At 35.8% G+C, this 13,076-nt stretch overlaps 1 protein-coding gene across 2 annotated transcripts in view; it reads right to left on the reverse strand.

Moving 5' to 3' along the window:
• Positions 1-13,076, reverse strand: part of FIG4 (FIG4 phosphoinositide 5-phosphatase) — a 73,001-nt gene that overhangs the window by 18,064 nt on the left and 41,861 nt on the right. For both annotated transcript variants that reach the window (XM_049818253.1, XM_049818254.1), the window contains 6 exons: positions 11,694-11,832; positions 8,860-8,918; positions 8,104-8,251; positions 7,153-7,236; positions 4,145-4,340; positions 432-514 (listed from right to left, as the gene is read on the reverse strand). In XM_049818253.1, coding sequence (XP_049674210.1) covers positions 432-514; positions 4,145-4,340; positions 7,153-7,236; positions 8,104-8,251; positions 8,860-8,918; positions 11,694-11,832 — 709 coding nt within the window. The remainder of the gene's footprint in view (positions 1-431; positions 515-4,144; positions 4,341-7,152; positions 7,237-8,103; positions 8,252-8,859; positions 8,919-11,693; positions 11,833-13,076) is intronic.

The raw sequence follows: 13,076 nt of genomic DNA on the forward strand, positions 1-13,076 counted from the left end.
AAAATCTACATTTTTTAATTTCAAGCTTAAAAGGCCAAAATGTTTCAAGAAAAAGGCTGAATACTATTCAGAAAAGCAATTTTCCTTGAACAACAAAAGTCACACAACTACTTAAATTTGAGTAAAAGGTAACAGGTAACACTTATCTCTACGAATAACACGTAACTTTTAAAAAAAGACAACAAATGTATGCATTTTTATAGAAGAGGCTATTTCACTTATGACTAATTTGAATTCATGTAATTTAACATTTGAAAAATGCAAAATTCACAGACTACGTAGCTTAGAACCATGGAACCACTCCTAATATGGAATTTGCTTATTAATTTCTAGGACTGTATTAAGTGACAAGTATTTCTACTGAAGCATCTTTCATTCAATTTTAAGTTCCAAATTATCTTTTACTGATTACCACTGGAAGTCTATCTCACCTAGCGTATATTGTGAGATCATCTTCTGAAGGAACATCTGAAAGATTGAGTCCATACACATCTTTTGTTGATTGCACTACATTCTGGAACATAAGAAGAAAGATTCAGACTGAGGATACCATAACAACATCCAAAGAAAAGTATGCTTTCAAGCAAGGAATTCTTTCTAAACCTGAAAATAAATTCAGAAGTGCAGGCAAACCCAAACAAGTTTCTCATATACATAGTAATCTTAAGCTTGTGCATGTTTGTTTTGTTTTTTTTTAAATAAAAATTTATTAAAAATATTATTCAAGACATTTGGTCAACAAGTAAAGGAAGGGATTCTTGAAAGATAACATCAGATAAAAGAACACATTAAGAGAATAAATTATATTTATAGGACATGTTAGAATGTAGGTATTCAATTCCATTCTGTGTTGAAACTTAATACAGAATAAATCATATTCGTTCAGAACATGCTCCCACATTTGCTTCCACATTTTCTGCTGTCAATTCTGAAATAATTACAAACTTCAGGTTGAACAAAACTATTTTTGTTTTATACATTACACAATCATGTCAGTCAACTACAACAAGGATCCAATGCACATGCAATACTTCACTATGTCTAATGATTCAGTGTTAAACTGAGGGGGTTTACTGACAAGACACGTGTGACTGAAAGTCAGTCAACTATAAAAATAGTTTTCTTTCAGTTCAGAAAGATCCAAAGTCAAAGAACTTTTGAAAGATATGTCCTGACTAGAAGTATAAAAGCATCTTAACATTAACTTCTGTGAAATGTGAATAGAAAGGAACTAGCTGTTTGGTTCCACCCCCCACCCTCCGCCCCCACCCGTAACAATACAATTTTTCTCTACTCTACAGTTGCTGATGTAAAAAAATACCAAAATTCAAATCCCTGACCAAACATCTAATCATTCTGGAATAACCATATCTACTCAAGCATGCACCTAAAATATAAGCTTACAAATATCAACTCTTTTACACACAAAAAATACCCCATACTATATTCTTTCACCCAGACTTATAGTATCGTTCAAAAATTCTAGATGCAACCCATTTTCACAAATGAGAAAACAGTAAAGTGCAGACTGACTGGTTAGAGTGCTAGTAAGTTGTCAGTTTAACTAACAGAGAGAGAAAATGGAATATTTGTAAGCTTAGGCTTTCAACTTAAAGTTTCTTTTTAAAGTTAAGCTTAACTTGAGGGGAAAAATCCAAACGTATCTGAAACATTTCTATGGTTTACCAGTTCTAGAAAATAGACGCTTATTTAATTAACTAGATAGATTATCACCTTTTCCAGTTAAAGTTATTTTGTTTCTTGTTACATTATTCAATTTAGCCATCAAGTTTTGAAACCCTCCATTACAGGTCTTCTTTTAAAACTTTTTAGCCACATATGTAGACAAAACAAATAATTGTAATTGCCAGAAAAATAATTCCGAAACATTTTTTGAAAAGCCTATAATTTGATGCTCTGCTTAGCCTGGTAATGGAAAAAGAACATTTCACAAGCTAAATAAAGATCAGCTGGTGAACATGTTAAAATCTAAGGTCTAAGACAGTCTTTAAGGTTACTAATTTTATGTTTGGTTTCTGAACAGAAAGTTTCCATAAACATCGTGCCCTCAGAAATAATGTATGTAAGAAAAGTTTTGTACTTTTGAAGAGAATAAAAAAAATTTACAATGGAAGGCAGACATTAACAATAACCCAAGTTATTTGCTAACATAGCAATTCAGCATAACTGAATAGGTAATCCTTTTCGGCACTGCAATTTTAATAAGCAATGACACAAATTATGACTAAAATTCAATGCATGAAAAGGTGCTAATAAAATGGAAAATATTTCTTCATGTGCGTTACTATAAGAATCAGAATAGCTCACACAATTGTAAGCCATTAAACTTCAATACTATCTTAAATCATATTTTGTGTTTACATGCATCTCAGTTAAGCATCTTAAAAATCTAAAAAAGTTATCTAAGGTCTGAGTGTTGAAGTGTGTTCAATACACAGAGAGAAAAAATGACATGAGATAACTTATGCAATGGTAAGAATCAAGAATAAAATTTCAGGTTGGATTTCTGCTGTCAAAAAAACCATCTGGAAACAATCTGACTTGCTGGAAAACAGGTACTCTAATATTCAGAGATAATGGAAAAATTTCAGCTAAAATACCTTGCATAAACAGAAATAAATGCACTTGTATTGGCATAACAATTAATCCAAATTGTCCAAAATTAATACCACATGAATTCATAGTTATTTTATTGAAAATACTTCATTAAGGTTAGGAAGCAGGCCATGTTGTACAGAAGGCTGAAAAACCATTATCTGAGAACACACTACCCTAGGCTAAGGACTGAATGAAATGAAAATTTAAATTGTAGCAGAAAGAAAGGCAGTTTTATTCTCTGTTGCCTATCAGGCTCTATATTTTATACTGACTAAGGTCATAAGTACTGAAGTTTCTTCAAATGTGATAACATGTAAAAGCATAACACTATAGCCATTTAAATTAGCTATGCCTTAAAAAAACCCACCACCCCCGCCCCCAACCAAAAAACCCTACCTCCCCACACACCCCACCCCCAAGATAACACAAGTATTTTCCAGGTTTGTATAGTCTCCATTAACATATCCTTTTGCTAAGACATTTTCAGTGGTATCCAAAATGGATATCTACAAGGAAGAATTTGAAGAAATGTTATATAAATTAATAAAATAGGTATTTCCATAATACTTCATACAAATCAATATTTTCATTAAATTAGCACCCAAGGAATTCCAACAGAATTGGAGTTATGCTAGCAAAAAAAGATTAATAGCCCACAACTGAGAATACACATTCTTTTCACATGACTGGGCATACACAATTTCCCTATTACCCTGCCACTATCTTCAACCTTAGTAGTAGTAATAGCATAGGACCAATGTGACAATATTATCATGCACATTTTTTGAGTTAATTTTTTTTAAATGTCAGACCATATAATTATGAAACAGCAATTTAAAAATCTTCACATAAATTAGATTGAAATCTAGCCAGATTGATCATTAATTTACAGTTATATACACCCAAGCAAGTAGCATTATTCAAAAGGAGTAGATTTGTAATTGAAAGGGGTGGTGCTCAGGACCTCAGATCCATACCACGTGTCTTTCAGGGGGGTTCCTCCAGATTAGCTTCCACAGACTAAATGTTGATTAGGTAGGTAGATCAGGTACATTCCTGGAGAAGCATCTCCCAGTTTAGTTTCATGCAAAAAGGAATCCCGTTTGCATGCTCCAAGACCACCTCATGATGTGAGCCAGAGCACGGTAAGGGACAATGATCAGAAGTGCACTACTGCTCTGAATTAACACACTAACATAGATACATTTTATACTTTATGTAATGGCCTACACCAGACCTGAGTACTTTTCAAATGACAGATTTCTAACAATAATTTTCATTTTTTGAAAAATGTTATTTTCTGCTGTGTTTCACTATTACACAAGAATAACAGTGACGTTTTATAAGCAGTTCTGCTAATTCTACACAAAGAAATTACACTGGAGACCTTTTTCACTTAATTTCTCAGTGCTTTACACTTCTGTCTGTTCTATAACATTTCTTGTTTTTTTTAAAAAAAAATTTTAAGGAAATGTGAATTTTAAGTCCATGATTAGCCTTCTTGCCTGCCACAATAATTTCTTACCTCTGTGATTTTTGTATTGTCTCCTGTATCAGTCACTTTTACTGGAGTTGAACGTTGAGAAACAGCACCTTCATCTTCTTTGTCTGTCCCAGAATCATCTTCAGAACTACTTGACACTGCTTCCTCACTTGGGGGTGGAGGAGCACTAGCAGCTGTTTTGCGCTGCAGCACTGTTTCTTCTCTATTACTTTTGTTCCTATTATGAAAGGCAGTGTGTATATTTATGAAATCGGCTAAATATTAACAAGAAGTATTTAAAATTCCTAGTTTGGTTAAAATCTTACTGGGGGAAATGAGTTCTGCCCTCTGGAGCAACTTGTTGCTTATCTTTTGAATCACCCAAATTGATTTACTTTTCTTCAATCTCTTCTTATTGCAGAGCATTCAAAGAGAGGTCAAAGGATTATGTCAGCTTTTCTCCAATTCTCTGATTCTTTACTTAAATCCCTCCCCCAGACTGAATGAATAAAAAGGAATAAAAATTGAGACATAACATCTTTGGTTTTGATCTGGGAAAAAGTTTCACTTTCTGATTAACATTATCCACTCCACTAGCTTTCTTAACCTTGGGCCCAAAAATCTTAATCACACTGTCACTTTTTCCCCTTCCTTTTGCATACCTATCCCATCAATTTAGTTCTTTAATCAGCAACATTTCTTTATGCAGCATCTATTTCTCACTTCAGAAATTCTTGTCAGTATAAAGAGGTGCTTTATTTGTAAGAATTCTTCAAAATACAGTATCTATATTTTAGTAGACTAACACTGGGTTTAACTGTACAAGGTCTGAAAGGTATGCGTTAGTTTACCCATCAGAAATTGCACCACCCTTATGTCCTCTGTATCCTTTCCTACTGGCCCTAGAAGGGTATGTGGTTGCACTTTCCTCTCAGACACTGTCACAATCTTTCAGGAATCTTCCTTTCTGGAGGAAGAGGGACTGGAAGGCAGGTAATGAATATGTTTATAGACAAATGAGTTCTGGAAACGGGGAAGCAACATCTCCTCCTTGCTGAGGTGACTGTGCATATGTACACTAACATTGTGTGTGACTTACTGTAAAGGAAGGCCCTAAAAGGAAGACAGCAGCATGCTAAGAGGCTTTGAACAACAGCATACTGTTTGGTCCAAATGCTATTTTGAGTTGCAGCTCTAGTGTTCTCATCAGCAAAGGCATGGAGGTCACCAGTATCACTTGAGCTCTAGTGGAGCACACCATGACTGTCACAAAGAGTTCTGCCTTTTGCAGTCAAACTCATATAGCAGTTCGTTCCTCTAATGAATTACCTAAACTTTACATGCTTTAGGAACACATATAAACAAGTAAGTCCTCCCAAAGGTTCTTGATCTGAGAGCACACCCCACCCCCAAGGACATGAATATATCAGAAGAATTCTTACAGCTAGAATAAATGCCTTGGGGGAAAAAACACAACACAGGTAAGTTTAACTTCTGACTCAGCAGAAACTGTCATCTCCTTAGATTGAAATTTACAGAAAGTTATGATGACACACTGCATTCTTTTTAGAGAAAATTAAGGTTATGTTCCCTAGATTTCTAAAGGAGGTGAAGGTCACAAGAAAAGCAGTCCTTTCTGAAAGCTGAAGAATGGAGCAAGTAGCCAAACACTGATAAGGGTGATAACCGCACCCCCAACACATACTCAGAAGGCAGCTGAGATCCAATTGTCCTAGGGGGCACTTACAAATGAAAACAGATCAGCAAATCCTCCAGAAATGTTACAGTAGATTAAAAGATGATGACAAACGTGCAAGACAAAGATACCACCTCTACCAAGGGCTGAATACGGGTAAGGTGGAAGACTGAAGCCACCTTTAACCCCACTACACAGCCAATGCATGGGAAGCCTTACGAGCAATACCCAGGGAGTCCTGGAAGGTGGCTTTGATCCAGCTGATTCTCTATCTCGTAACAAGCCCTAAAAATCACAGTGGACAGCTTGCAGCAAAATGCCCGAGAAGAATGTACAATGGTCAAGAATTCAATGGAATATCTGGAGAGAAATTAGTTAGTCCAAAATCTGACATAAAACCATTCCAAAGTGAAAGAATAAAGCTTATCCTCAAAAGTACCCATAAACTCACAATTCTTAGCAGAGGTGTAACTGTTGAACAGTCTTTCTGCTTATTCCCAGGGAACATCAGTAGCATGAAATCAGCTTCTACTAGTGATAAGCATAGTCTTCTCTCAATGGTTACTGATAGTGAGTCCCTCATGGTCAAGGCACAATGGATGTTATTTATGAGACAGTCAAACTTTGTCACTTTTAACAGTACGGCAAGCTTTCAGAACAACTATAATGTTGGGACAGCACAGGTTTAGTCATTACTGACAAAAGGTTTCCTTAATATGAGGTATCAAAGAGAGAATGAATTGGTTCAGGAAGAGTCCCCATAGCCCTTGTGTGATACAGCAGATCAAACACAACGGTGGGATAAATAAAATAATACAAAAGCATTTTTTTGTCATTTCATTTGTCCCAGTAACTGTTGCTGAATTGTTTTATGTAATTTTATCTATAAATATTTTAATAACTTTTTTATCAAAAACTATGCTGAAATTGGCATTTATTGCTGTTTCAGAATATGTTCTATTTATTCAAAAAAATTTTTTTTAAAGACAACAATAAAGTAAGCCTGTCATCTCCAATAGAGAATACACTTGCCATTAGTATGAAGAGATGATCAAATTTTAACAACCTCTGTACCTTTATTCTTGATAAAATTCTCTCATGGGTTTCACTTAGAGGAGTACAAGAGAAGAGAAAAGATTAAGCAAGTCTGAATAAAGAATTCCCAGTGTCAAATAAAAATCTCAAATTAGATATCATTTTCAAAGTGTACAATTTACATTATAACACCAATGATTTTTTTTATTTCCCATGTAATAGAGAATATACTACATAGACACACACCTTGAGTATATGTATTTGCATTACGATTTCACTACTATTAAACCAGAACAAAAATTTCATATTTCAGACTTACCCTAACACTGATTTTCCAGTTTCTTCAGGTTTACGAACAGTAAATGGACTTGGATCAATCCCCACATTCTTAGGCATAAAATCTCTGGCAAAATAGAAAGGAAAAACTGTTCATGAGGAAAGTTCAACACAAAATTTGTAAATTTTCTGGAAGAACCACCTCTAACACCTACCTTTGAATTTAAAAAATAATAATTTTAAAAAGAAATACCAAGTTCTAACTTATCATTACAACTTAAAGTTATGTAAATATAACCCCCCTAGGTATTTAAAAAGCTTTCAATTGCATTCTTTAGTCCCATAAAACAGCTGCAAACATTACCACTTTGCCAAGGCGGCTAGAGCAATGTGCTCCATTCCTGTCCTGAAGAAGCCCTGTAACTCAGCTACATTGTTTTGAAAATGCTGCCAACACTCAAATTGGGTCAAAAAGCTACATGAAACAATCTGCCTGAAAGTCTTTAGCTAAGGCATGATTAAGATTATGCTTAGAATATCCAGTTGATTGCTGCCAACAACTAAAAAATAAAAACCACCAACAAAAACCCCACACTATCTGGCCAGCTTGATGAACTGAGGAAAACAATTGTAAAATGAGAGCAGAACAATTAGAAAACAACTGCTTTGAAGGTAGTCTCTGTGATCTGAGTCCACAGAGAAAAGCTCATTTCTCAGCCTTCAAATGCCCAAACATTTGTCATTCCATAATGGAAAATAATTGGAAATTTAAGTACTTAACAGAATTTTTTTTTAGAGTAGCATTTCCATTTCAGTACTATGATTTAGTTTCTAGAAATATGCTAAATTTGAAGCTTAAAAGAAACCCAAAACAAACACCACACAAAACCTATCATGTAACACAGATTTAACCAAATAAATCAAATGTACATTTAAATTCACACCAAATCAACTTCCAATTAAGGTTTTGTAGTCACAAGTCATCTCAATATACCGTGTAGAATTGGTCATCGCCAAGCAGAAGGTCTCATCAAAACTGCTCAACTCATATGGCCGAAAAAACTCATTGTGGATATCAATTTCCTCTTCATACTTGTGGAACTTCTTCACTGTCAACTTGCGTCTGTTTTCAGCACATGTCACTGGGGAAAAGAAAAAAAAAATCTTTTTACTAACAATTACTACGTCTGCACAAATCTAAACAAACAGTAGACTGCTTACCTAGCCACCCTACCAGGCATTTTTCTACAGCAATATCCCCTCTATGACAAGAAAATATGATACGAAGAAGATGATGCACAGCACATCTTTAATAAATATACATTATCAACCACCATAATTTGATTTCCCTTCATGACAACAATTCCTAGTAAAACATGCTCCGAAGTATCCCAGAGAAGTAAGACATACTAGCTATACCCTGTCATCTGCAATAGGAATGTAAACACCAGCACAGACTACAAATATATGTTAATAGGCAAGGGAAAAAAAAAAAAAGAAAAGAAAAAGAAGAATGAAGTGTGCCCTGGTACATTAACATATGCAGGTCAAGTTTTAGCGAGTTAAGTATCTCTTGCATCCTGCAGCTGAAAAATCATAGCTCACTGAGGGGGGGAAGTATTTAGCAATCATTATGGAAACATTAATTTTTTTTTTTCAGAATCGGGATCTAAACCAGTTAAAAAGCATTTGTGACTAAAACTTCTTTTTCAAGATACTCTGTAAGGCAAGGGGTGAATATAGTTCCTACCTTCATCAAAAGGAAGAGGTAAATGCTTTAGCACACCTGTAGTCCACCAGTAAGTATAGCTGTATAGGAAAAAGAGACACACAATTGATACAGAAGATTTGATCTTGCATCCAGTCTAAACATTTGCACATAGGAGTTACCCAACCAGACACTGTCACTTAGTAAACGTTTCTCTATAATTCGAGTGTGGAAGAAAGTAAAGAATTATCCTTGGATGAAGGATTTCAACAGGCCCCAATCCTACTACTTTGCTCTCAGGCTATGAAATTTAAACACATGAAGCTCAATACAGGTATGGAGGGAGGAGTGGGTTTGTTCCATTTAACAAAATACATTTCAGATGCCTACCTCTACAGTACTGAAAATCAAGCTCTCAGTACATATAGAAGTTAGTTATGTATTCCTCTTGTTCTGGCCTTTTTTTGGGGGGGGGGGGGGGGGGGGGGGAGGGGGGGGGGGGAGGGGAAAGCACCAACCCCCACTCCACCCAGCACTTGTTTCCTAAAATTTAGGAAAAGGGTATGAAGAAATTTAGGTCAGTGATAATAAAATTGGGAAGATTGTCACAGCAGCTGACTTCTACACATAGAAATACATTTTGATGTGACAGCTGTCCTGAGTCTGAGAACTGTATGTTGGCATAGCTAACAGCAAGAACCAGGCCCTGCTGGAAGCTTATTCAGGATTTCTGAAAAACAACAAAGGAAGTCAAGCAACATTCATAAAATAAAGCACATTTTATCTTTCATTCATGTTTACATATTTTTCTCTTCTCAAATATACTTTAATATCTTCTCTAAATTATTCTGATAGTTTCTTCTATTTCGTTACTTGGGATGAAAAGACATTTATCTTCATTGATTTTTATTTCAAATATGTGTGTATTCACAATACTGTAAGAGCTGTAATCAGAATATTAATGCAGTTATCTCCTACTCATGTCAATGTAGCCACCTGGAGCAAAAACAACGGGTGTATTCCCATGCCCAGAGAGAGAATTGTTAGTGGGACTTAGCAAACGGTGTAGAACAGGCAGGGCAACACACTTCAATTCCAAAAACTGTGTATGTCCTAACAGAAAGGAATGAGTTATGCCTGACATTCCCGTGTCTTCTTGAGTACTGTCTCAGGCCGCCATGCTAGCAAGCCATCTTCTCTAACGCCTTCAGAAACTATGCAGACATATCCAGTTTTGCTGCTTCAATAACTGATAAGTAATATGGCAGCAGAAAGTCTTCTTTTCCCATGTTCACTGTCCTTTCATGTGAATCACAAATTACATAAGAGTAATATATAAAACTCATTATGAAATCTCTTCTTTCTGATGGAGAGGCAAATACAACATAGGAAAAGCACGTAGTCAAACCAAGTTTCAGTGACAGGAAGCAACATCTTCCTTCTCTTCCTATATCCTTGATTTCATTATGACTTTTCATTATTTCCTTTGCTGCTGTGCACAAGGAATCCAAAAGAGGTACTGCTCAGAGAGGCAGGAAGAAGTTTTATGAAGAACTTGTCTAATAGTTTGGCAGAAACAAAAAATTAGTTGGAAGAGCTTTTTTCACCTAACTGTGTTACATGGAGGTGTCATTCCGTTCACAGGAGAAAACATCTTGGTTGTATAAGTGCTCAGAAGAAATTTTGGCAGAATGAAAGGTAAGACTAATTAACAAGTGAATCAAGAATACCAACAATTTTTTTTTTAAAACGTTCCACCTCATTTAGGAACAGTATCTGTGACAAGTAAGAGACAGTTGTTTAACAGAGTAACACATGAAAGGGCGACTAGGACATTCATATATTTGCAATACATCAGCTGAATTCATTTTTGACATACAATAATGCTCAGAACCAGTAGGCAATAAAAGTAATGTTGCATGTTTCCTGTGTGCCTGAAATAGCACATGGTTGCACGACTGATATAAGCTAGCATCAGGAGACAAAAGGATTGAAATTTAGAAATAGTCATATCATGCGCCAGCTGGCACGATAGGTTAATGGAATAAGCAGCCAACAGGGATTGAATGCACTGTTTAAACACTTGCAATTTTCCCCAGACAAAAATCTAATTCAGATCTACCATTTTTGATACAAAGCTTTAAGACTCTCAGAATGAGCAAAGATACAAACAGTGAAATTCCTAAAAGATTATTTAGTTAACAAGTCTACTACTGTCCTTATTAAAATTTTTTTTTTAAAACGCAGTATTTATAATCCTTAACATTGTGAAGCATTCTACAATTACTTTAAAAATTTTACATTTTAAGCTCTATTACTTCTGCATATTACTGTGCAACTACAATGGAACGCAAATGAAGAAAAATAGTCTTTAAAACAGACTAGACATGGCTGAAAGGAAGGTAGAAAATCATGGGCTTCTTGGTATGCACAGCTGCAGATTAAGTGCATTACACAAAAAAAATTAAACAAATATTATCCTCATCACCTAACCTCAAATACAATGACTTAATAAATCTGACCATCAAAAACGCACCTGTGTATTGCTTAATGAGACAGTGGTAGCTGTACTTCAGTAAAATAGTAAAGCATTTCACCTTGCAGGATAGAATTTCATATGAAATAAAATTTCTTTTTTCAGTACAAGAGGAAAATAACATAAAGCAAATTGTTCAAAACACCAACATCCAACATTTTTGGTAATCTCTGGAAGGTTGGGGGGGCAGGGGGACGTGGGTGGGTGTTAAGTTTTTGTAAAAGCTTAAAAACCAGTAAGCAAGCTTTTGACAGGCTGACCAAATAATTTGGTTAACAACATGGGGGGTTTTATATCTATTAGAGCAATACCAACCAAACAAAACATAGCAGCAAAATACCTTCGCCTGGTCTGTGACAGACTGAGGGTGTTCTTGTGATGCAAATAAAAATCAGTGGGAAGTTCCCAGAGATGAGGTTTTCCTTCTGTAGGCTTGAATACTCCGAGAAAGAGATTGATAGAATCTTGCCTGTCTGCATCTGTTAGACAAGAGGTACACTTAACACCAGGAACATTGCAGAGCTCAAGCCCATTCAGACATTTGCTTGTTTGTTATGTTTGCTCCTCATAGGCAGAGTGTGTACGTCCTATGACTTCTACAGGGACCTCTGGGTTTCAACCACCGTAATGAAACTTCATTTAGACCTGACATTTTGCCACACTGCAGTGCACACGGGGCTGGTACCAGCACTGCCTCTTTCCTTTGCTTCTCTCACAGGAGCTGAGGCAGAAGCTCTGCTTAAAGGCTTTGCAGAAGTAAGACCTCATGCTGCAGCTCCATCTCACACCTCTGCATGTATGTGTATGCATGAAGCATGTGCATGTATTTATGCATGTTTCAGGGAATCTGACATATCATGATGAATGATTTAATGAAATTAAACAGTACTGATACAATACACAAGTTTCCCATGTAACACACAAATTATGAATTCTTTGGGTTTTTCTAGCCAAAACATAGTCAGTAAAATGATTAAACTTCACAGACACCTTTTAATAATTTGGACATTTTCTCCTGTCAGTTTAAATCATCAATTTCTCTTACCATATTCTACGCTTCACCAAACTAAATAAATAGGGCAAGTGCTAAAATCCAGTAGTTACATACCACTGTACATGAAACATGACAAGAAATGTTGTTCACTTACATCTTTAAAATCTCTCTTGCTACCTAGCTGCAGATAGAATGAGTTACAACAGATAAGAAGAAAAAGCTGGAGTCAGATGAGGGCTTGGGGATGGCAAACTGTGATAAAGATGGCTTTGCAAGCAGACTTGTAGGGGCAGAAGGCAGCTTACGCGCAGAGGATCTTCACATATGGGGAAATACGTGGAGAACTGAACTCTATTTGTGCCCTGAGAAATTGGTATTTAGAAAGCTCTCGTATCCGCTCTTGTTTGCACTGCAGTAATCATCAGACAAGGAATAGTTCAGATGAGTTCAACAGATAGTGTTACTTCTTCAGTTCTCTCCACATTTCAAAAAGAGCATTATGAGAATTGAGTATCCCTTTAGCAACACACTGCATCAAAAAGACAAACTGAAGTGTCAGTATACCAGAAAGCAGCTAAAAAAATAGGCACAATTCACAAAGCGGTCATATGAAGGCAAGGACAAAGTTGATTCCTGGCCACCACCAAAGTTTCAGTCAATATCTCCTTCTCCCCAGAATTCAAACATGTCTTCCCTCTGTGCAACATGCAATATTTTTTACAGGGAATT

Source organism: Accipiter gentilis, chromosome 15 (assembly GCF_929443795.1).
Source record: "Accipiter gentilis chromosome 15, bAccGen1.1, whole genome shotgun sequence".
NCBI classification, from domain to species: Eukaryota; Metazoa; Chordata; class Aves; order Accipitriformes; family Accipitridae; genus Astur; species Astur gentilis.